At 37.4% G+C, this 25,871-nt stretch overlaps 1 protein-coding gene across 10 annotated transcripts in view; it reads left to right on the top strand.

The window, feature by feature from the left end:
• Positions 1-25,871, top strand: part of SIPA1L1 (signal induced proliferation associated 1 like 1) — a 502,626-nt gene that overhangs the window by 391,485 nt on the left and 85,270 nt on the right. For all 10 annotated transcript variants that reach the window (XM_068543380.1, XM_068543408.1, XM_068543417.1 and 7 more), the window contains 4 exons: positions 326-514; positions 13,742-13,916; positions 22,645-22,748; positions 25,631-25,788. In XM_068543380.1, coding sequence (XP_068399481.1) covers positions 326-514; positions 13,742-13,916; positions 22,645-22,748; positions 25,631-25,788 — 626 coding nt within the window. The remainder of the gene's footprint in view (positions 1-325; positions 515-13,741; positions 13,917-22,644; positions 22,749-25,630; positions 25,789-25,871) is intronic.

Below are 25,871 nucleotides of genomic sequence, written 5' to 3'. Positions count from 1 at the left end.
TGAGTGTGTGTGTGGCATTGTATAGCTATATGGAGACCTTGATCTTTCTGAGCTCTCTAGGGAAATACGCACTCTATTTGGTATTTAAGGAAATGTCCTCGGAAGCCTTGATTATGAGTTCCGTTGGACTTGCCTGGGTCTTCCTGAAAGTGTTGGTCTCATTTTTCATATATAAAGTATCTTACATCACTTCCCTCATCCTTTCTCCCTCACTGGCTCAATCAATCAAATGTCATTTCCAGCTCCCTAAGGGGGACCTCAGACTGGGCTTTCAGTGCATTTGATGTATTTGCTCATCTCACCAGAGCACGTGTCTCTCTTTCAGCTCATGACACTGAGAGGGTCGGTGCTGGAGGATGCCATACCCTCAACGGCAAAGCACTCAACGGCCCGGGGACTGCCCCTGAAGGAAGTGCTGGAGCACGTGATTCCCGAGCTCAACGTCCAGTGCCTGCGGTTGGCCTTCAACACCCCCAAAGTCACAGAGCAACTCATGAAACTGGATGAACAGGGGGTAAGTGTGGCTGCCAGGGGAGAACATTCTTGCTGCTCAGGTGTCCGCTAGGCATCCAGAATACAGACCTGAATAGTTCTTTTTTGATGGGGAAAACTGATACTATTTATTGTGAAGGACCTTCTCTTTGCAATTATTCACTTTCTTTTTTCTTAACTCTGAACTCTGAACATTTCTCATCTGTTGAAATTCTCTTTGTCAGGACTGACTGATGCAGTACTTAAACAATGTTCAACTCTTCTGGTAATCTTCCATAAATGCAATGAATTTTTCAAATACTCCAGGAATAAGTAGTAACAATAAGAGTAATAACAATAGCTAACACTAATGAACATATTCACCAGGCTCTGTTTTAAGTACCTAAATATGTTATCCCAACTATTGTCCCAGCCCCAAGAGAATGATACCATTTTTATCCCCATTTTAGAGATGAGGAATCTGAGACAGAGAGAGGTTCAGTAGTAAGTCCAAGTTCACACAGTTAATAAGTTCAAAGCCTCTACTGGGAGCCACTACTCCACACCATTCTTAAAAGCTTTAATTTTTAGTCTATTAATACCACCAAAAATGTATTTTAGCCGAGGTGTTTAAATTAAAAATTCAAAATTTAAAAAATCTGGGTCCTAATTTGTAACAAAATGAAAGTGCTCAAGATTTTCTCACCTGCATATTTTCTGTACCTTAACGTGGGGCCATTGATCCAGATACAAATGAGTGATAGGATAATCCATATGGAGGAGGCAGAAGAGTAGAGAGTGCGAAACTATAATCCGGAAAATCCACTAACCAGAGAGAGTATCCACATTCTGCTTGGAATCATTTGAGCATATGAGCTAGTTTTATTAGACGTTGTATCTATATACTCTTATTTTAATTCTTTCTCTGAATATTTTAGCCATATTGCGTCCTGGCAGTGAGTGGTAGTAGCTTTCCCATTGCACTTTTAAAAAATTCTACCAAAAGTAAAATTCGTCCAGTTATTGAATTCCATTTTATAAACAGATTTCGATGGTATTTTCTTAATTAGGAAAAAATTTGAATTTTATTAAAATGAATGGTAGTTCAAAAACATCAGTTTCAAGGAACATTCAGTCTTTTAAATCAGCTGATAGGAATATATTATTAGGAACCAGTATTTGGATGTAACTTTTCTAATCATTGCTCCTTTGGTCCATTCATCTCACTTATTGTAAAGCATAGCTAATGTCTATTTCATATGTATATTTCAAATAGGCTGTGAGTATCCATGTTTATAACATGTAAATCTGAGCACTTCAGTGCTTCAGAAGACTACTGATACATAAACTTAACTATTTTGCATGCTGTTTTTCCAATAAATATTTTGAGCATTTATTCTAACAAAGGAAGAGTAGAGAAATAATGATTAGGTTCAACCTTACGGATTCAGTCTTTTCAGTTACTACACTTTTCAAGGAAAACAACAACATTTAGACATTGATAATATAATCATATGTTGATAATATAAGCATATACTGCACATTCTAAATTCAACAGATTATTTTGTGTAAAGGAGGTATTTTCTTCCTTTTGCCTTTTGTTTTACTTATATTAAATTTTAAAATGGGTGCCCCAATTGTAGACATTGTATGGGCTCTCTGTCACATTTTGTGCCCTCTCAGTGTTTACAAAATGTTGGAGATGGGGCTGCTCTGTGATAAACACTATACGGTCCCATCCACACAGGAAAGGTGAGAGCAGTATAATGAGTTTAACTTAAAGGTACATTTATTTAATTCACAAAACTGCCCATTATTCTGAAATGATGGGTTTCTTATTCTTGGGGATATTAAACTATCCTTTCCTTCATAAATTATTGATGATAATATGTGTTAGTTGTCTTCTTTAATGCCTTCCCGGTGAAATTAAAATTTAGCAGTCTAGGTGAGTCTCTCCAATTTTATTTTGGAAATTTTACTAAATTCTAGGCAGTAGAATCTAGACGTTTAAAACCTGCTATTCTGTATGAGCAGCTCTTTATCTGAACTAAGGGACACCACCGCTTGGCCTCTCTTTCCGTTTATATATTCATAGCATTTAAAGCCCAGAATTATACTGATAAAAAACAGAGGACACACGTACTTAGGTGTTTAGTCTGGGGAGTCATATTTTTGGTAGGAAATTTTATTAATGCCTTGAAATCCTTGTGAGAAACTGATTATTTTGGTGCCTTTACAAATACAGATTTTGAAAAAGAAATGCTTGTAAGTGCAGTACATTATGCATTTGAATCTTTGCAAAGCATTTTTGGTTTCCCTTTATGTCATCATTGTTTGAAATTTCATGCTTTGTACATCCTTATATTTAAAGAGATTGATAGTATGAATACCAAAAAACTGGACTTGCTAAAAGGACCTTCTACATCTCCCTTTAAGTCTTATTTAAATGATTCCTTTAAAATCTTTTCTACTTTAACAGCTCACGTAATTATGCTTGGATAAAGAAAACACTGACTAGACTCTGATATTTATGTGGGAACTGAAGTAGGCATTTTAATTCCCAAAGTTTTAGGAAATGATTATATGCTTTGTGGCTTACCCATGCTTTCACATTCACCTTCCTGATACCTTCCTGGGTCTTTTTCACTATTGATTGATGTCCATTTCCATTATCATGTAAAGGTCAATAAGAAGATGAAATAACCTGCCAATGATTTCACATTATCAAGAATTTAGAGCAGTCTGTGACCCAGCAAATTTAGATCAACTCTGGATTTAGTCTTCCCATCATGGTCCTACATCTTCACGTATTAGATAATTGAGAGCATCTCTTATGATGAAAACACATTAGATAAATATATATGTTTACTTATTACACTGTTCTAAGCTCTTTACCAGCATCATCTGATTTAATCCTCACGGCACCCCTGGGCAGTAGGTTCCAGTTATTGGCCTATTTTACGATTGAGAGGATCGAGGCTTTCAGAAGCAGTGCCATTTTCCCCTAGGAGTCCTGAACATTGGATACGCGTTTGCACGATTCTACCTTTTGTTTTTTTATTTATTTATTTATTTACTTACTTACTTACTTACTTACTTACTTATTTATGGCTGTGTTGGGTGTTCGTTTCTGTGCGAGGGCTTTCTCTAGTTGCGGCGAGCGGGGGCCACTCTTCATCGCGGTGTGCAGGCCTCTCACTGTCGCGGCCTCTCTTGTTGCGGAGCACAGGCTCCAGACGCGCAGGCTCAGTAGTTGTAGCTCACGGGCCCAGTTGCTCCGCGGCATGTGGAATCTTCCCAGACCAGGGCTCGAACCCGTGTCCCCTGCATTGGCAGGCAGATTCTCAACCACTGCGCTACCAGGGAAGCCCCCCTTTTGTTTTTAAGATTTGCAAGTTTTCATCTCTTTTTGCACATCTCAAATTATTTTGGTCCTCCAAACTACACTGAAATATCAGGAATTTCATTATCTATTCAGGCCAACTTTTAAATAATATGGCTAATTCAGTTACTTTTAAATTTGCCATATTAATGCCGTTTTTCTTCAACAGTCATTAAGAAACACCTTTATCTCATCTACCCAGTGCAAGGGAAATGAAAGGTCATTATACCAGGCTCTGTTTCAAGGAGTTCGCATGTGTAAAGCACTTACTGCAATGCCAGGCATGTGGTGAACACTGAATAATGATAAAATAATAACTCATTAGTCCTTTACATGCATTATTTCATCTTTATCAGCATCCTGTGAGAAAGCTGCTGTTATAGATAGTATAATATATTGTGCTTAACTTTCAGAAGTAAGCGTAACTTTTCAAGTTCAATAAATGCTAATTGAGTAACCACTCTTTGCAGATTGTTAAATACTGTCGAAAATAAATAGGCTAGTAAGACACAGTCCTTACCTGTGAAGGAGACAGAGTCATAAATTACTGTATATAATGAGTATAATAAGAGAACTGCAAACAGACAAGACAGTGGGGCCAAGTTGTGATTGGTTAGATGGGTCAGGATGAAACGGACCTTTCATCAGGCTAGAGAATAAGCCGTATGGTGGTCTAGACTCGGAACAATGAGAACAAAGCACAGCAGGACAGAAGCACAGAATGTGGTTATGGGACAGCAAGCAGCCCTGCTGAGCAGGAGTGTGAGGCAGTAATAAAAACAGATTACTAAGCCAGGAACTGAGCAGTGACTAAGCCAGGAGCTGTGTGAAGCAGTTTACATGAATTATTTTAATTAACCCTTAGACTCCTTTGATATAGGTGCTGTTATTGTTCTTGCTTTGCCGAGAAGAGCACCGAGGCACAAAGAGGCGGAAGGACCCCCCCAGATCACAATTAGGATCTGGTGGAGGCAAGTCTTGCATCCAGGCATTCAGGCTCCAGAATCCACTTTCTTACCCGATACACTGTACACCCCATCCTCCCCTCCCCTCCCCTTGAGTGGGAGAAGGAACTGGAAATATGGATCCAAGCTTTATTGCTACAGGCTACAGTGCCCAATATTAAGTATAACATGTAAAACCCAAATAGGATGAGAATAGAGCTTAAAAATAAAGTGCAATTGCCAGTTTGCAGAAGAGAAAATTGGAAGACCTGTTTTCATTAGGAAATGTCAAGGTTCATGTACACAGTAGTGATTTTACCTAAATGAGTATCTCCACTGTTTTTCTAGATACTATTAAAAATACAAAGAAATGAAAATATTTGTTGGATTCTCTATTCTTTAAAATGTTGTCCTTCAAGTTATTGAAGTTAAAGGGGAAAAGTAATCATATCTAATTAGGCCTGTAATATATATCTCAAGAATAGATGTAAGGAAAGAAGCAGTGTTCATTTGATAATGAATAGCACTGTTCCTTTGATTAAGGGCATGGGTGAAATTCTCTGCTGACTTAGCCTGTTATTGTCCTGGTGCATTATTCTATTGAAGATAAATGAGTTTGACTAGCCACTTTCCTCTTTGATTCAGGCAGCTGGATTTAAAGAATGAACCATAGGGAAAACAATTTTTCCAAAACCCATTTTCTATGAATGAAGCTTTGGCAGAACAATTACCATTTCTGAAATTTCAGTCTTCTTCTAGATTATGGTATCAGCTAATGCATGTTGAAAGTTCAGATGGCCACCAGATGGGTTCCATATGTACATTATCAGGAAGACATATACGCGGCCGTCCTCAGGTCAGAGAAAGGAGACAGTGGCATTGGTTGCTTTGTCTCATCTGTTCACAAGTAATGATTACACGGGCTCATCCATGCTCTTTTGCCTGGCTGAGGCTGGGGTGGGTGACTGGATGGAGGCCTTTCCAGTAGTAAGATTTATGATTAACATGACTGATAGCAGTAACATTTGGAAGACGTTTGGTTGGGTAGGACTGCAGTTTGCAGTTGAAGGAGCTCAGCATGGCTAAGACTTGCAGTGAGGATTCTTTGGTTCACAGTCCAAAAAGACAGAGGAACTGTTTGCAGATATTTCAGTCTTCTTGATTTTAAACTGTGAATTGTGCTTTAAATTCAGCTTTAAAATAAAAAGTTAAACTACTTTCCTTCGTACAGGAGTTTAATTAGCTAATATCTTCAAATGATCCAAAAATCAAAGTATTTACATTGAGGGATCCCATTTCCACCCTGTTCCTATCCCTCACCTCTCTTCTCCCCTGTATTACCACTTTTATTAGTTTCTTATGTATTCCTATGTTTCTTTATACAGATGCACCAGATACGCATATGTAGTCTTAGTTCCCTTTTTCTTATACAAAATATAGCATGCTGTAAACATTTGCTTTTTCACTTAGTAATATATTTTGGAGATCTTTTTATGTCAGTACACAGAAAGTTTTCCCATTGTTTATATGGCTGCATAATATTCTGTTTTGTTGCTGTACCATAGTTTACTTCATTAGTTCCTCTATTAATGGACATTTAGATGGATAACAGTCTTTTCCTATTACAGACAGTGCTGCAATGAAGAGCCTTTTCCTATGTAATTGAAATTCATCTTAATGTCAAATCAATACAAGTACATAAATCATCATTTTAATACCCAATATGAAGCTTTCTATTTTTGTGAGAACTTTTGCACAGCATGTTATTAGATAAGATTGTGTGTGTGTATAGAATATTTCCTTTACATTATGCCAAAGATAAAAATAGATTAGAATCTGTCTGTGCACATGTATATAAATAATTTTGACAGCATCTCTGTCAGACTTTTTTAAAATGACCTTTCTACCCAGTATCCATATGTCATTTTTTAAAGCAATTTGATTTTTGTTAGTAAATTCCAATGAAGATAAATTTTCTAACTAGCATTTTTTTGCCCCCAACACTGAATTTTTCCAGTCTCTTTGTCATTCTTTTTGAAGGACAGTACAGTGGTAAATCTTTAGGAAGTAGTTAAGACCGTTATCATGTTTATGAAGAACAAGCCAAAGTAAATGCTATCAATGTGAATCATGAGGATTTGAAAAAATGACGAAGGTCTTCATGCCCAGTAATGGCAGAGTAGCTTGTCTCAGACCAGCCCACCCACTGGGAATAACCAGAAACACTGGACAAAGTATTTTTTAAAAATAAATGTGGACTTTTGCTTTTGGAAGTATGGGACAGATGTAATTTTCCCCTATTCTTCCTGCTAAGTACAGCTAAAAACCTTGTACACTGTATATAAAGCAAACATGAATCTGAAAGGTGGAACGAAGGAAGCAGATTGGCTGGGGAACTTGGGATAAGGAACGACATAGTGGTCACTCATGATAAGAACGGAAATAGAGAGGAACTTCCTCAACTTGATTAAAAACAGCTACAAAAACCCTACAGCTTACATCATAGTTGATGAAAGACTTAATGGGAACAAGTCAAGGATGTACACAGTCTCTATTGCTAGTCAACACAGTACTAGAAGTTCTAGTCAGTACAATAAGGCAAGAAAAGGAAATAAAAGTCAGGTGGATGAAGGAAAGGAAAATATAAATTTGTCCCTATGTCAAATGACATGATAGTCTATGTACTAAAACCCCAAGGAATCTACAAAAACTTTATAGAATTGCAAGGTGTGTCCAGCAAGGTTGTATGATTCAACATCAACTCACAAAAATCAGTTGGATCTCTTTTAATGAACATGTGGAAACTGAAAATAAAATACCATTTACAGTCCTTCAATAAAAAATGAAATAGTTGGGTATATACCTAACAAAACATGTTTAGGACTTGTATGCTGAAAACTATAAAACACTGATGAAAGAACTCACAGAAGACTTAAATAAAATAAAGAGACATACCATGTACTTGGATTGAAAGACTCAACCTATTAATGATGTCAATTCTCCCCTAATTGATATCAGTTTAACACAATCGGTATCAAAATCACAGCAAGATTTTTGAAATTATAGACAAGATTATTCTGAAGTTTATATTGAAAGGCAAAGGAACTAGAATAGCCAAAACAATTTTGAAAAAGAATAAAGTGGGAGAAATCATTCTATGTGATTTCAAGACATTATATTATATTGGTATAACTACAGTAATCAAGACTGTATCTTATTGGAAGGATAGATGCATGGATCAATGGAACAGAACAGAGAAACCAGAAATAGCTCCACACAAATATATCCAACTGATTTTTTTGACAAAGGTAGAGGAAGGATAGGCTTTTCAAACAAGGGTGCCAGAACGATTACATAGACAAAATAATGAACTTGACCTAAATCTCACACATTATACAGAAATTTATTCAAATGCATCAGAGTTTGAAATGTAAAACTATAAAAATTTTTGACAAAAACATAGGAGAAAATTTGGGGGACCTGAGGATTGGTGAAGAGTTCTTAGATATAACACCAAAAAATATTTCTTTTCTAGACTTAGTCTAGAAAAGAAATAATTGAGAAATTTGGGTTCATCAAAATTAAATCATCCTGCAGCACTCTTTTCCTTGGACATTTGCTGATTTGTAAGAGGCTTGGGGCTTAAGTATAGCATAAAGCTGCAGATAAAAAGTTAGGTGACAGTTCAGAGTTTTCATTAATTTCATGGGGACTGCAGAAATAAAAAATAGAGATCAAGGGTCACTGGAGAACTTGGGATTTGTTTTTAAAAAATCAAATTGAAATTCTAGAACTGAAAAAACAAAAACAAAAAGTTAAAATCTCAGCAGATGGGTTAAAGCACATTAGACACAGCAGAAGAGAAAATTGATGAATTGAAGTTACCAGCAAATGTTTAACTGAAGAATGTAGACAAGAAAACATGAGAAATACAGATAAGTGCCTAAAGGACATGTGGGCCATAGTGAAATACATGTATGTAATGGAATTCCCGGGAGGAGAAGAGAAGTTAAAGCAATATTTGGGGACAGAATTGATGTCTGAAGAAATACCAGTAAAGAAGTTTCCAAAACTGATGAAACACATGAATTGAGACAGAATCAAGGAGCTCTGCCTACTAGTAAGCAGGATAAATACAAAGAAAATCAGACATAGGCCCATCGTAGTAAAAAATGCTGAAATTAAAAGAAAAAGAAAAAATCTTAAAAATAGCCAGAGGAAAAAATACCTTCAAAGAAGAACAGTAAGACAGACAATTGGATTAAAATTAACCCTTTCCTGAGCTATAAAGCGTAAAGAAGAGGTGGAAGCCACATTTCTAGAATGCTGAAAGAGAACTCTCACTAGGAATTTTACCCAGCAAAAATATTCTTTTAAAATGTAGGCAAACCTATTTACAGTGGAAAAAAAAAAAGAACAGTGATTGTCTGAGGCTGTTAGTTGATGCAGGGATGGACAGCAAATGGGAACCAGGAAACTTGGCGTGATAGAAATGTTCTGTGTTTTGACTGGGTTGGAGGTTTATTAGAAATCATTCAACTGTGTATGCCTCAAATGGATGCAGTTTACTGTTCAGAAATTATATACCAGTAGTTGACTTTAAAATGGAGTCAGATTTCTGTTTCCAGCCAAGATTAAAAGAGAGGGACTAGATTTACTTTCCCATCTGAAACAACTTTTAAAAGCAAGGCAAAACAACGAAACATTGTTTCGTTGGACGTCAGGCAACAAAGGACAGTGATCTCTGGGAGGTGGGAACCAAATGAACAGTAAGATTGCACCAACTTTCTGCCTGAAGAGAGTTTCCAGGCTGTGGAGCTGGGAGGGGCACCCACTTGAAGCCCAGGGGTCTTCCTGAGTAGAGATTGAGATGTGAGGCCAGGGAGATAAAGGATTTGCAGAGCTGAGTACTGGTAAGTGCATGTATTTGAGGAAACTATTTGCGGCCAGGGTAAGAACCACCCTAAGATTGAAGGGGGCAAATGCTCAGACCTCTGCCTGGCTGAGAATAGTTCCTGCTCCCACCAGGCAATCTGGAAAACCTCATACGTAGTTCACATGGCAGTGGGTAAAGTCTCAAAATGACTTTGCCTCAATAATGGGGCAAAATTAACCTCAAATTAAATGCTGCTCTGTCAAGACCTGTCAGAGTTTAACAGGAAGAACTGAAAGGATCAAACTATTTTCAATTAACTGTGTCCCAGAGCAAAGCTAAAGCATCTCTCAAAGGTTCATGACCCACATTTTGAGAACTGCTGGACAATGAAATACCTCATAGTGACTGTTTTAAATCTCCGGATTAAATCAGACAATTTAAAAGATTTTGTAAGAAGGGAAGAACTGGGCTGTTCTCATGGTCTGTGCTGCCCCCAGTGGCCTTCCTCTGGCTGTGACATCAGGAAAGAAGAGGTGAAAATACAGAACTTCTTAAGAGGTCTCTGAGAACTTGGTTATTCAAACCTGTTTCTACTGGTAGAGGGCTCTGACTTTATCATCCATCTTTCCAGGAACTCAGGGCTGCGTAAGTCAGATTTTGCAGTACCTGTTTCTTTGATTCTTCGTTAAAGTGCCTATTTTATGAGAGGAAGAGCAATTTTTGTACTGTTGGTTCCCAGCTGTGGGAGCCCAATGTCACTTCTGGTGGGTGTTGGAAGACACTTTCTTTATTGATAGTCAAGACTTTCATCTCAAACGGAACCTTGGTCCTGTTGGATTGACCATCATCACTTTTTACAATGCAAACATTTGTTGAGTGTCCAAACACTTCCATCAGTGCTCCATATGAACAATAGATATGCAAGGATGGAACTGTACAGCATGACTTCACGGTCATCCAAAAGCAAAATCCTAAACTGTGGATAAACCGAACTTGTTTCCAAGATGGCTTCTGGTGTCATCATAACTCTATTTTGAGCATTACAGGAAAGTATTATATATTCATATACATAAACCCATACAGGTGTGTGTGTGTGTGTCTCAAAAAAAATAGTGTTTTATATAACCTCAGAGCAATTCAAAACCCCCAAACCATAGCTCTAAACTCCATTTCCATTTGCTCTTTCTCTTGAAATATTCCTTATTACACTTACATAACTCCTCCTTAACAACTTCTCATATTCTGGGCAGGGAACAAGGTTGCTAACTGAAGATTCTAGGAGCCTGAGTTCACAGAATACCCACCTACCTCGACTTCATTGCAGCAGAAACAAGGATACAGTCATAGTGTCACCTTCAAGGATAGAGCACTGACATTTGGCACCGTTTCAAAGGACAGGAAATTTGACATTCCAACAAATTTCCTCATCCTCTTAAAGGAGCCTTCCTTTTACAACCAGCAAATACCAGTCTGTTTTCCTGTCTGCAGGTGGAGCTCACTAGAGTATGAGAAACCCGTCAAAAGAAGGCAGCGCTCCGTCTCATTGTCCTTGCATTCTGCTTCTACAGTGGTTTGCGGGAAGTTCCGTTACTTATCTTCTCTCCAAACTCTTTTTTCATATATGTAAATGAATCCTCTTGAATATTGCACAGTGAAATCTTAGGCCTTTATCTAAGAAGTTTAAAAAGCCACCCACAAATCCAATATCACTGTGATGCTTTCCACTGAACAGGGTGACTCTTGTTTTTGCATTGTTGCATGAGAAGGCTGATCTGGGAGGCACAGATCCAAAGAGCAAATAACCCCAAGCTCCAGATTGCTTCCTTTCTTTGACAGTTCTCCCTGCAGGGGGAGAGTAAGAATCTGGCTTCATTAAGGACTTCTTTTGTAACAGACATAGAGCCTACCACTACTTTTTTATTTGTTGAGACCTAATAGGATACTCAGCTGAATTCTAAAGCCAAGATGAAATCGCTACCTGTGGGAGTTCCCCTCTAAGTATTAGTAACATTCAGACCTTTGAAGGAGGCCAGCTGCCAGTGGTATGTGGTAGGTTTTACTTTCTTTTTCTTTACTGCATGTGGCATACAAAACAAATGAACTAAATCCTAAATGTGTTTCTGTTAATAATTAAAATGAAGTAGCAATAATGCAAGGTTGGATGCTATTTTAAAAAGATCCCGACATTGGTATATCCAGTTATTTGCAAGTTTCAAATTTGGAACTTTGCCTTCCACTTGTGGAAGGAGGCAGAGTAAAATCAATTCTGCACCGTTATAGAAGTCCTAAGGAGCTCTCATGTCTTTGGGTCATGTAAAAGCTGCTGAACCTTCCTTGTCAACTAGTCAGCATGCAGTGGCGAGGGGGGAAAGCAAGCAGGAGTTCCCTCGTGACATTTTCTAGTTATCACCATTCTGAACCATTTGGTTTAGAAAGTTGAAAAGAGTTGCTTAGGTTCACAGTCTCTTGTGTGAAACAAAAGGAGCTGGATATGTTTCAGAATTAAGACAGGTCCGGCTTTAGAAGGGTGATAAAATGCATGCAGCATGGAGTAATAGTCACCAGGCTCTGGACCAGCACCCCACAGTCAAACACATTAATATTTCCACAAAATATGAATATTCACAGAAAGAGGAATAAATTAAAAAGTATTACTGTCAGCTCATATCAAGTTTTACTGCCAAATGTATTTGCTTAAATTTGGTTTTCACCTTTCAACTGTGGAATTGCTAAGAAGGGGCTATGGACATACGTTGCAGTGACAGAAGTAGAGCACGACAAGCGTGGTTGAGTCCGGGTAATATTTAATAGAGCCGAATCACAGGGCTGATGACTTATGATCTCTCCCTACTGGACCAGTTACTTGCTTTTCCCTTCTCCGACCTTCTCTTTGCATATCTGTCAAACAGGGGTAATATTTGCTTTGTAGGCTTTTATGAGGATAAGCTAATGTAAGTTAAACACTAAACAGTGATTGGCAGACAGTGGCTGTTCCATAAATGTTAGCTATTAAAATTTTGCCTCTTCTCTTCCCCCTTCCCTTTTATGAGATACAAATTTACTGATACAGTGGTTGCAGTGCCACTCTGGAAACAGGCCTAAGTGATATGGATTGCCCTGATTTTACTGGAGAATTAAAAGTCTAAATTTTAAGATTGAAAACTCATTTATTGTTAAATGACTACTACAGCTTTAAAATTTGTTTATAGAATGACTGAACTTTTCAGTGATGAATAAGTGTTTCTATTAATGTTATATCATATTTAAATTTCTTGAATGCTTTGTTTTAACTGTATTTGAGGAAGGAATATTTACCACTAGCTGATTTGCCATTATGAGGCCCCTTTTAAAGTTTCTATCCAAGTACTCATCTTTTAGAAAAATATTTGAAAAGCATAGTGTCGATGATGCTAGTGCTGTCACAAAGATATAACCAAGGTTTATAATTTAATATATTGGAAAAATGGCATTAGGAGATAAGTCTTTTCCAATTTTACCCCCCCAAATTTTATAAGAACTTTAATGGGCTTTTAGTGCAAAACAGTTTAAAGTAACTTTTGTAAACAGAAGTAGACCCACAGACATAGAAAATAAACTTATGGTTACCAAAGGGAGAAGCAGGGGAGTGATAAATAAGGAGTGTGAGATTAAAATATACACACGACTATATATAAAATAGATAACCAACAAGGACCTACTGTATAGCACAGTGAACTACACTCAATATTTTGTAATAACCTATAAGGGAAAGGAATCTGAAAAAGAATGTGTGTGTGTGTGTGTGTGTGTGTGTAACTGAATCACTTTGCTGTTCACTGAAACTACCACAACGTTGTAAATCAACTATACTTCAATTAAAAAATAAAGTACCTTTTGTAAAGTAGACCTTTACTTTTAAATTCTTAAGGCCTCGCTTTTTAAAAGGGGAAGAACGAAAGCAGAAGGATTTCAAGAGAAGAAAGAGGTTAGCTTACTTGATGGGCATATGGCCTACAAGACTTATTAGCATTTAAGCGGACAGAGTGGGTCCGCCTATATTTATATGCATTGTATCACCTGCCTTCACAGCTGAACTATCAGCAGAAAGTAGGCATCATGTACTGCAAAGCTGGACAGAGCACGGAAGAAGAGATGTACAACAATGAATCAGCCGGCCCAGCCTTTGAGGAATTCCTCCAGCTATTGGGAGAACGCGTTCGGCTCAAAGGATTTGAGAAGTATCGTGCGCAGCTTGACACCAAAAGTAAGAAATACTTATACCCTCCTACTAGGCTTATTGTCCTCCTGCTGTGTTGATGTTCACCTGATAAGTTGCCTGTAAAACAACATTGCCACTTACTGTAGAAAACTGCTGGTGATGTGGGAGAGGAAGCCAGGGAGGGAAGATGTGGCTCTAAAACAATTGAAAACCATAGTCAAAGTAGCTAGGATTGGACTTTAAAAAAAAATAGTGTTATCAGAAATGTGGAAGGTAGAAAGCAGTGGATGGAGATCATGCAGAATTGCCCCTGGATAGTGTTGCATAAATTTCACTATATTTAGCTGAAAAACTCCTGCAACTTAAAACCATCTGGTTGCAAGCCCTAGAATTTTTGACTTTCATTAACTCATTTCATAATCCTTGTGCGTATCTGTGTAGTCAGTCATTGTATGGTTTTCTTAATCATTTTTATATTTTAATATCTAGAGGTATTTTTGTTTATTTATTTCCTGTTATTATTGTCCATAGTCTAACTTAATCTCTAAGCAGATAGGCTTAGCTTTGGTATTAGTTTGGCTCGTAAAATGTGTTGATTCAAAGCACAATAGTGCAGCAGACTGTTTAGCTACAGCTCATGAACATAGAGGTTTGTCCCTTCCCATTCCCAGGTGGTTAATAAAAGAGTTATGTTCTCAAGTATCTAGAGTATGTTGACTTCTGCTATGCGTCTATGTGAAGGCAATTTTAAATTTTATCTCAAAATCCATCCATAGACACCTGTGACCTGTTTTTCTTTGAGAGGGTCTTTGGATTAGCACATCTGTATTGCAGTCTATAGTAATCGCTCTGATTTTCTGTACAGGAAATTAAATAAGGAGTTGAGTCATGAAAACAGAAAAGCATTCATAAACTCCACTGCAGGGAAGAATTTCCTGTTGCCATGGTTTTGCTGTTGCCAACTTGGAAACGACAGGCAGGAGAACCTATGAAAAACCATAAATAGCCTAGACTATTAAATATTATTTTAACGTTCCATACTCTGCTTGCAGCTGCATAATATGTTAAATCTCAATATGCCCTTAAACTCTTTTTATCAAGATATTTTGACATTTCCTTTGTAATTCCTTCACGTTGTCCTGATTTGTTGTGTTATGTAAATTATCACCACAAAGAGCTATTAAAAGGGTCTGGGAAGAAAATGTAATAAGCGCCTTGATTCTGTCAATGAATGGCCAGATTGGGAGTTGGTAAGATTATTTATTATTTGTGTATTTACACGGTCCCAGCCATCTCTTGATGATGAAGGGCAATGTGAGAAATGTATAGCAAGGGCAGACTTAAGCAGTGTGGCACTGAGTAAGGCAGTGGAATAAGCAAAATAAGCACTTTGCACATTTTGCCCCAATATCCCAGTAACTGCAAAGGCCTGGATCAGCAAACTGCCTCTAATGGCACATTTTTCAGTTATGTAATACATTCATCTGGGAAGGGTTCCTTTTCACTGAACTACTCTCCTTTAAGGTTCCTTGTAACCTTCTGAGGCATAGCTCCTGAGAAAGAGGGTTCAGTTTCCTTTTCTATCCTTTCAGAGGGTCAGGTTTCCTAAAGTGAATGAAAAGTAGGAAAGTGTTTCCATTCTAAAGCCTGAAGAAGACAGTATGCATATTTATCTCTCTTACTCCAAGCTAGAAGAGACCATTAGCCTCATCACTTAAATGGGTATTTAACAGTAACAGACCACAGAAATAGGGATCAACCAGCCTCTGCACTCTCTCCAGCAGCCTCCTACTGGCCATGACACACCCAGAGGTGAGACTTTGTTCTGTGTACCGTGAGGTAAGCTCACCACATCTTACCTAACTTTATGTTGTGTTAAGAAACTCTTTCAATACGATCTTTAAAAAGAGAAAATGCTTTCCAGAACATGTGTTCCTAAAGGATCACTCCATCTCCATGTGACAGTGTAGTTGTCACTTGGATCTGTGGATTTGTAGTCTTCATCAAATTAAAATATTATTTGCCAAACTCATTTTTAAATTTTTCTGCACCCTCCACCTTCTGAATCTCTAATTACACATATATTAGGTCACTTAGTAGTTGTGATTTGATTTTTAAACTTTTTTTCCCCCTCTGTGCTTGTGTTTGGATAATTCCAATTAATGCATTTAAGGCACTGTATTTTTCTTTTCTTCCATAGTGTCTTAATCTGCTATTATCCAATCTAGTGAAATTTTCATTTCAGATATTGTGATTTTCAGGTCCAGAAGTTGCATTTGGGTTTTCTTTTCTTTTTCTTTTTTTTGGGGGGAGTTCTCTTTTCTTATATTTTCCATATTATTCTCATTAGGTTAATGTCCTCCTTTAAAGCCTTGAAAGTATTTATAATAGCTGTTTTTTTTGTTGTTGTTGTTGTTTTTAATTAATTTATTTATTTATTTTTGGCTGTGTTGGGTCTTCGTTTCTGTGCAAGGGCTTTCTCTAGTTGCGGCAAGCGGGGGCCACTCTTCATCGCAGTGCGTGGGCCCCTCACTATCGCGGCCTCTCTTGTTGAGGAGCACAGGCTCCAGACGCGCAGGCTCAGTAGTTGTGGCTCACGGGCCTAGTTGCTCCGCAGCATGTGAGATCTTCTCAGACCAGGGCTCGAACCCGTGTCCCCTGCATTGGCAGGCAGATTCTCAACCACTGCGCCACCAGGGAAGCCCTATAATAGCTGTTTTAAAGTCTTTGTGTGCTAATTCCATCATCCCTGTCATTTGGGGTCTCCCTTTAACAGATTTTCTCCTGTTTTTGAGTTACATTTTACTGCTTCATCTGTCTGGTTATTTTTGATTGGATAGTGGACATTGTGAATGTTTCATCATTGAGGATCTGGATTTTGTTGTCTTCTTTAAAGAGTGTCATTTTATTTTGGTGGGCAATTAATTTAATTATAGAACAGCTTGATCTTTATGAATCTTGTTCTTAGGCTTTTTTAAAGCATACCTAGAGTAGCCTTTACTCTCTGGCTAATTTAGCCCTCCTGCTAAGGCACCTGAATACCAGCATAGTCAGTGAGGTATCTCTGCTGTGGTCAGTCAGAAGTTGAATGACTTCTACCCCTGTGTGAACTATGAGAATTGTTTGGCTGACAAATCTCTGGTAGTTGTTATTTCCCCAATAGTTTTTCTTTTCTTTTATTTTTTTTTAAATTGAGATATGATTGACATATAACACTGTATTAGTTTTGGGTGTACAACATAATGATTCAGTATTTGTATATATCCCGAAATGATCACCAAAATAAGTCTAGTTAACATCTGTCACCATACCTAGTTACACAATTTTATTTTCTTACGATGAGAACCTTTAAGATCTACTCTCTCAGCAACTTTAATTTATGAAATACAGTGTTATTAACTGTAGTCACCATGATGTACATTACCTTAATGTTTTTTCTTTCCCTGGCTTTTGGAACCTCACTCTATGCTTGTGCAGCTTAATATTCAGCCCAAGACTCAAGGGAACCCCTGTGTAGATTTCTGAGCCTCTTTCACTGTGTGGTTTCCTCTTCTTTGGTATTCTGCCCAGCAAATATCAGCCACCTCAACCTTCCAAACTTCCAGCATGTTTTAGCTCCCCTCTTCAAATCCCTGCTCTGTGCCATTGTTTTGAAAGTACTTCCAGGTAGAAAGCTGGGTGGGGATCATAGGGCTCAACTTCTTTGATACTTTTTTCTCAGGGAACACTGTCCAATGCTGCCTATTATAAAATGTCTGAAAAAAAGTTGTTTCAGATATTTTGTCCATTTTTCTATTTATTTACAATGGGAGAGCAAGTCCTATACCAAGTACTGTTATGGCCAGAAATAGAAGTCTTAGTTACCTTTTATATGTCATCTCATTTAATCCCCACAAACTCTGCTAGATGCCAGTTATCCCCATTTTACAGAATTGGCTTCTTTAGATTAACTAACGTGCCCAAGGTTAGGCAGCTAGTAAGCATTAAGGAGGGAGAACAGGTCCTAGTGTTATGGTTAACGACGTGTTCAGAGAAAGCATAAATGTAGAATTAGGTACAGTGAAGCCCACAGAGCTCTGCCTTGTGGCTGTATCTTCCCCTCTCTCGAGCCCTTGAGCTAAAAATACCCAAGCCGTCTCATGAGACAGCTCCACTTGTCATGTATTATAATTATATTCAGATTTTAGTACTTTGGTAAAGGAGGAAGAGGCCCAGGAAAGGAAGGATTGATGGAACTGTCAAACCATTTCTTCTTTTTCCCAATGTTCCATACAAAGTCCAGTTTCCATCTCAGAAATAAGGACTTCTAGCAAACAAGCTACAGATGTGTCAGGGGTTGGAACAGTTCTGCAATGAAGAAACTTTCAGGAGTAAATTTTTTTCTCCTTTTTTTTGTTTCATTATTTGGATGGCATAACCTCTATAGATAATTTACCATCCCCTCACACTACGGTAAATACAAAAATAAGCTTCCCACCAAGCAGTTTATTATTTGAAAGCTGGAGACCACCCTCATTTTAAGCTGCGTGTATGGATTATTATTTGGGAAATTATTTCCCGAATGAAGCACGTTTGTCAAGTCAGCACGTAAGAGACTTAGAAACCCTTTGAAAAGCATTCCTTCAAAGCTCTGCCTTCTTTGATTTGCCGCAATATTAGTGAATGCTTGTTGCTTCCCCCATTTTTCAGCAGTATTATAAAGATCGTTGAGATTCACGGTCTTAGAGGAGATGGAAGACTTTTCATAAAGAAAATAAATCCTTTATTTGGAATATTTAACCTTTGATAAAGAAAGGAGTAAAACTAGCATTATTTAAATGTTTCACACATGCAAAGGACTATTTGGAGTTCTAGAGACTGATGAATGAAGAAAAGTTTTCTTTTTTCACCTCCTAAACTTTAAACTGTGTTATAGTATAAGGTTTTTTCCTTTGAGTGTTACTGAGATGCAGTTGGCAAAGAAATTAAAATATGTAAAAGGCCCTATTTAAGGCAGCTACACTTTTTATCTCAACTGCACAAAATTCTAAGTTCTGATCAACACATTTCTTGAGCATCTTTTATGGGCTAGTACTTTCATATGCATTGTTTCAATCCTCACAACAGTGAGAAGAATATCGAGGGGCGAGGGGCGGAGAAGTGAAGTGACTTGTTTGTGGTCATTTAGTAAATGATGCTGCAGATATTGGAATTCAGGTCTTCTTACTTCCAGGTGGGAATCCAGGTAATTGCAGGTATCTTGCAAAGTGCTCAGTAGGTAGAAAATAGTAGTGACTGATTCCTAAGTACCTGTCCCACAGCATCGCTTATCCTTTTCTCACCATATGTTAGTGATTTTAAGAAGCCTTCCGTCCCGGGCACATACACATGCATACTTGCATGTTCCCTGAACTGACACAGTATGAATTCTCCTGTCGTGGCAAAGGGTGGTATTACAAACTCTCCTTGATCCCTTCCTCAGTAAAGTAAAGTAACCTACCTCCTGACCATGGTTAAAGGTACATTGAAAAAACATGAGTAAATATGGTAGATGCCAGAGAAGGTGGGATTCTTGACTTCCCCAAATACTTTGTTACTGAGTGGGTGAAATAGTACTACAAGGAGGCGTGAACAGTACTACAAGAGGTGTGCCATCCAGTGTTCCAGATGTTAATACTTGTGCCCGGCTGTGCTTCTGACCATTGACCTCTGCATCCCCAGACCCGGAGGCAAGCTTGCATAGAAGGGAGATCTGGGGTCTTAAATGGATGGGCCTCAGCAGCCAGCTGACTATTGTAGGATTTCAAACTATGGATAATAATCAGATCCACAACCTGTCTGCAATTTGGTTCGGCATTTGATGTGTTCTGTAGCGGTGAGGACATTCATAAACTGAGCTTAAGCTTTCTTCATTCTATTGACTTTGTTAGTCTACCTGCAGTTAGGTCATGAGATTGCTTTTCTCCTTGTATTCATAAATATTTAAAACTAGGAACTTCCCCAAAATCAAATTGCTTAGGCTTGATCCTTTATCTAGCTTTTCTGAAGTCAAACATATCTGTTAGTGACCAGGAAGTGGTTACATAAAAATCGAATTACTTTTTCCTGATTCAGGTTCCTACACATCCACCTTTATCATCCAAGTTTTATTCCCCTTAAAGCAAAAGAGTTGAGCCAAGAGAAGTCAAGGATGAATATGACATTGACCGTATCTGAAACTGCTTCTACAAACTTATTAACCTATTCATACCATCTTCAAATAGAAGTGCCTAATGTAGGGTATTATCACTTATCAACACCTTTTCAAAGCAGCTGACAAGAATATTCTTATCATTCCTCAATTATTCAGTGTCTTCTTATCATCTAGTTTGAATATTAGAAATTTTATTTTCTACGACTTAGTGTAGAGGGCTGACCTTATTAGTGGATATACACCATTCACTGGTAGTATAATTTGGAGGCAAATCACATGATTATCAAGATGACCAATTATCAAGATGACCTATAAGATGCCCAAATTTATTTTTTAACTTTTAAAGCTCCATACAAATATGAAGGAGCCTTATCTTCTTTTTATCCTTCTTCTATAAACATATTTTTCCCCTTAGAAATCACTCAATATATACTCTTTTCAACCAGAGAAAAAAAGATTTTTGTCATTTTCCCAATGGTCATCTTCCTGATTTTCATTCTGTTAAGTATTTCATGGTCTCAAGGTCACTAAAGTAATAATAGTAACAACATTAAATGCCTTATTCTTTAGAGAATATAACAAACATTCAGTTTCCATTCTCTCTGGTAAAGTTTAACAATTCTATTATGTACACAGTAATTTCAGGATTTTGGAATTCCTTTCTTCTCAGAAAAGAAAATTTCATTGTTTTGGCCCTAGTTTCATTTCTAAAACTTTTGAAACTGTTTACAGACTGTTTAAAATTATCAGCAAAGCTGGGGTTTTCAGAGGTCCCTAGAAGAAGACTGGTCATGCAGCATCCATTGTATAAAATGAGGCAAGTGTCGGAAAGAGAGAAAGGACAAGAAATAGAAAACAAATTATCTTCAGGGTTGTCTTCACTTTTCTTTCCTGGTAGTAATGCCTTTAGAATTAGAAAGACATATAAAGCAAAATGTAGTAAATGAACACTGGATGATAATTTGTTTTCTAGTTCATTAACTTTGCTTTAAATTGACTTGAAACACATGTAAGTACTCATCACAGCTGACACATTGACTTGAAAGTCGTAAAATGTGCCAATCAGTTCTAGAGGTATTTATAGCAAGGGTCCTTAACAATAGAAACCTTCTTCATCCTCAAGATCTGTCTTAAGTAGGTCAATGATTTATTGCAGTTGTATTTTTTTGTGGTAGTGGTCATTAACATTTAGAAGATATTTTTCTTGGGGCCTTACGTGTTGGTACGTATCTTTGCAGTTTTTCAAAAGTAGTCTTTGCTTTATTCTACATTCATCTTGCTTTTAAAACCCTTTGTGTTTTATGCCCTCTTCAAGATTAAGATCCAAGGTTGAAACTCAGGGCTCTAGAACATCTGAACAAGTCTCTGCAAACCTCCCTTATGGTCTATTCTTGGAGCAGCGCCTAAGGGCAGTGCAGCTACTGCATTGGAGTCCCCTGGGGGTGTTTATTAAAATAGATTCTTCTGCCCAGCCCCACACCTACAGAGCAGTATTTCTGGGAGTGGAGGATGGGAAGCTGCCTTTTAAGCGGCTCCCCAGCCGACTCCATGCACACTCCAGTTTGAGAACTGCTGCCTTTCGGTACATGCCAGAGGCTGTCTTGCAGCGTCATTCTCTAAAATGCGGTAAAGTGTTTGCTCCTTAGCAATATGGTTGGTGGAGGATTGAGTTTACCCAAAATGAATGCATTTCTGTTCATTTTGCCGCCTGTAAGTCCAGGTCCTAATCTAAAGATATTCCCCTTCATTTGGACAGTTAATAATTCTCTTTGGTTTCCAGGTATTTATGAGCACATTGATTTGTTAATGATTAAGGGGGTCGAGGTTGTTTTTTTCCTTAAGGAAGGTGAGAACAGAGCACACTCAGTCTTAAATTGTTGGACATTGCTGTAATACCTTTGTTATTCAGTGTTACAGTCTTGTTAAGTTTCCGTCTATTTGTTAAGAACAAAACGGTTCTCTTGCTTGAGTCAGAAGTATTGGAAAAGATGTTCTGAACTTGAAGTCTGTGGACGGAATTCAGGGGTCTGTGAGCTTGGATGGGAAGTAATTTTACATTTATCTTCACTGACCCCTAATTGAAATTTAGCATTTCCTTCAGTTATGAACGTAGGCAACACACCACAGTAGTATAAGGTCTACCTGTGATTTTATCGCCAGTAGAAAGCATAGGTATTTTCATACTATATTGTTTGTTGTTGGAAGTATGTCAAGATACTGCTTATGCACTTCACTATGTCAGAATTATAGTAGTTATTAGACCAACTGCTTAAACTTATTATATAAATCTTATGCTATTATATCATTTTAAAATTATTTTGATAGTGATATTTTTCAATTTATTGATTTCTGTTGAAATCTTATGTATTTTATGTTATGCATTTACAAATATTATTCTCAGAAGGAATCCAAAGGCTTCACTAGACTGCCAAGGGGGGATTGGGTACAAAGAATGGGTAAGAACTCCTATACTGTGTCTTGTCTTAGGATGTCTTCATCCTAAACCATTTCCCTTTTTTTTTTTTGAGACCCATCTCTTAAATGAACTATTTTTCATATTGTTACAGTTGTCTCATGTATTTTTTTTTTTTTTTACTGTAGCTGACTCCACTGGAACCCATTCTCTGTACACAACATACAAAGACTATGAGATCATGTTCCATGTTTCTACCATGCTGCCATACACACCTAACAACAAGCAGCAGGTAAGAGATCCTTGTGTTATCTGTGGGTTTTTTTGCCCTTGTTTCATTTCCCCCAGAAGCCTAAGTGGCAAGTTTATAAAATCTTAAACCAGAATTTAATGTTGCACCTGTCACAGCAGCAGGAAGCTTTGTACTTTGTGGAAGTAAGGAATAGCAAATGAGCTGAAAACAAATGAAGAGACACAAATTCTAGGTTAACAGCCAGCTGGATGGCTTTGTGAATTAATCATTTGCTTTTCACCCACGAGAATTGAGGTTTTCCTGAAATCTGAAAAGAACAAGTTGAAATCATGGTGATTAGATGACTCTGCAGGGTTGCAAAGAACACATATGAGTGGGTGAAATTTCATCTCAAGAGGCCAGTGTACAAAGCAGGAAAGTACTGATGTTTCATTTCAAATTTCAAAGGAGGTTCCCTCCACTAACTTGGAGAAAAATCAAAATGTCGATGGGAGCTCAGGAAAATGTTTTTTCTTGATGTGTTCTTCAGGGGACAGCATAAGTAACAATTGCATTTGTGTACCTCATACAGAGAGTTTCTTTTAAAAAGATCTAAAAGCACAAGGCCTAGTACTAAAATGTAGTCTGTGAGATGATAAAATGCGAAAACTAAGAAATGGCAGATGGTTACAGAGCAAGATGGAAATGGTACTGTTTTAAAGAGTATGTGGTACTTGTTTTTAAAAAATATTTTAAAACAAATGATATCAAACTGAAACTTAAAAGAACCAGAGAACTAACAGACTCCTTTCAGTAGCTGTTATAAACACAGCAGTCTAGTGTCACTTCTGACCTTAAAACGGACATAGATTTTGTTATTGTCAATTGTTGTACTAACAGAACACAGGGCCAGCTGCAGAATGAATCACATCCTCTTTCACAGAATTTAACAAAACATGGATCGAATCTAACACGTCGTCACTTTAGGTTTGATTACATCACACATCTCAGTAACAAAATCTTGCCTCTTACGATTACCAAAGCAATCAAAATGTAGGAAGCAAAGCAATGAATCAGCTATAAATCTGAAATAAACCTATTTTAAGAAAATTCCCCTATCTGGAGTTTGTTGACAGTCTGTTTTATGCAAATTCCAAGTTCTGGATTTTTGAGAGGAAAACACCATGCTAAGAAAAATATACTAAACTCATTCTGACCAGACAGTAGAGAGAATTTAAGAACATCAACAAGTGATCTTTAAAGGGGAGATGAAGGTTTATTCTGCCTGATTGCTCAGCAGAGAAAGGTAACATGTGGGGGAATGGGGGTAAAATTTTAGTAACAAGACTCAATTGTATATCCAGCTAAATGAGTCAAAGGGCTGAGCTGAGTGAGTTGGCATTTAAGTGGACATCTATCCAAATTATTTAATTTGGGGTCCAATCAAGGCAAAAGTATTATGGTCCTGAATCAGAGTGAAAGAATAATTGGTATTCTACATATTAAGAAATTTAAAATTCTCTAGCTAAAGAATTTATTTCTTCTACATAGATTATGTTATGCTTGGAAAAACCAGAAAGAACGTGTCTTTCAAAACCTTTTTGCAGAAATTGGTTTATAAATACTGTCTTTTTTTTCATTATATATAATGTGAGATGGACAGATTTATTTCTATTTGGGTCCTTTAGTAAGACAGTAACATTACATATCAAGCCATATTTTGAAGGAAGAATGACATTGCATCAAAAAGACAATGACATCTATGCAGGAATGACATATACATAGATTGTATTTGAGCTTGATAGGTTCAAGATCCTGAGGCGATTAATAATCTTTGATGATGGGTATATTTTATATAGCAATCAATACAGAGCAGCCTTTATTTCTGTAACATCTGATAATATAGCATGTTTAGAAATGAAGTACACAGCCTCATTAGAAGATAATTTGGGATGCTTTAAAATTCCTAAGGTTAAAAGTACATTTCCGGAACATTCTAACTCCCAATTCTCAACCCTAATCTAATAGGCTATTGTTTCTCCCAGCTGGCAGCCAATACTCAATCACTAATTTTACTGATAACATAATCTGTGTAAGTTAAAGTCACTGGAGAATTTTTTTAAAAAGGTTTATAAATACAAGCTTATGTCTAATGGATAGTTTATATAAATGTCATGTTTAGTTGTTTTCCTCCTGGTAGGAGCCTCCATGTAATAAATATGAGTAATACAAATTTTGTTCAGTTTTTCTTCACATGATTGAGTTAAACTCCCTAATAACCCCTTCCTAGAGAGGCGCTGAGCTAGGACGATTTTGAATGTCTGAATTTGAAAGCCACCTTTCCAAGACACCGTTTAATGTGAAACAGAAGGTGGTCTTAAGCAGCTTTCACTGTAATTAAAGAAGCTATTTAAACCTGAAATTTAACCTGCTTTAAAACTGTTAGAACATTTTGGAATATTATTAATTTCTGTATTCCCAGCTTGTGCCACAAAAAGTACTATCAGAAAACACCTTAGCCATATTTCTTTAAATGAAGCTAATTAAATCAGAACATAAATTGCGTTGTAATTACTTTAGCCGTTCTCATCTTTAAAAAATATTCCCTATGGCAAGTTTCTTTCTCACATGAAAATGGAACAAAACTGTTGTTATGGAAACTGAAGATTTGGAGATGCTGGGACTTGGCATAATATGCTAGAGATTAGTTAGATCTATTTGAATGGACTGTGTGTTTTATGCAAATTTATGAATATTCATTTCCATATTCTTCCTCGGAGGGAATGATAAGACCGGCTAAAATATTGACAATAACTGTGTAGATTACCTCCCCTAATATGTACTGATTAATAATGAATGTTTTAAATACAGTTACATAAGGGAATCAGGGAGGAACAAGCAGAGCGTTGTCATTTATGTCTCTTGCTTATGTTTTCTTTTAGCTCCTACGGAAGCGGCACATTGGAAACGATATCGTAACAATTGTTTTCCAAGAGCCTGGAGCACAGCCATTCAGCCCGAAAAACATCCGATCCCACTTTCAGCACGTTTTCGTCATTGTCAGGGTTCACAACCCCTGCACTGACAGTGTCTGTTACAGGTACTGGTTCCAGCGGTGGCTGGATGGGCATTGGTGCGTGGTCACATCGAAGGCCCCCTCCAGCTCTGCTTTCTGAAGTGGTA

This window comes from Eschrichtius robustus, chromosome 1 (assembly GCF_028021215.1).
Source record: "Eschrichtius robustus isolate mEscRob2 chromosome 1, mEscRob2.pri, whole genome shotgun sequence".
Classification (NCBI taxonomy): domain Eukaryota; kingdom Metazoa; phylum Chordata; class Mammalia; order Artiodactyla; family Eschrichtiidae; genus Eschrichtius; species Eschrichtius robustus.
The sequence above is the reverse complement of the archived record's forward strand: the minus strand, read 5'-3'. Positions and strand labels throughout refer to the sequence as shown.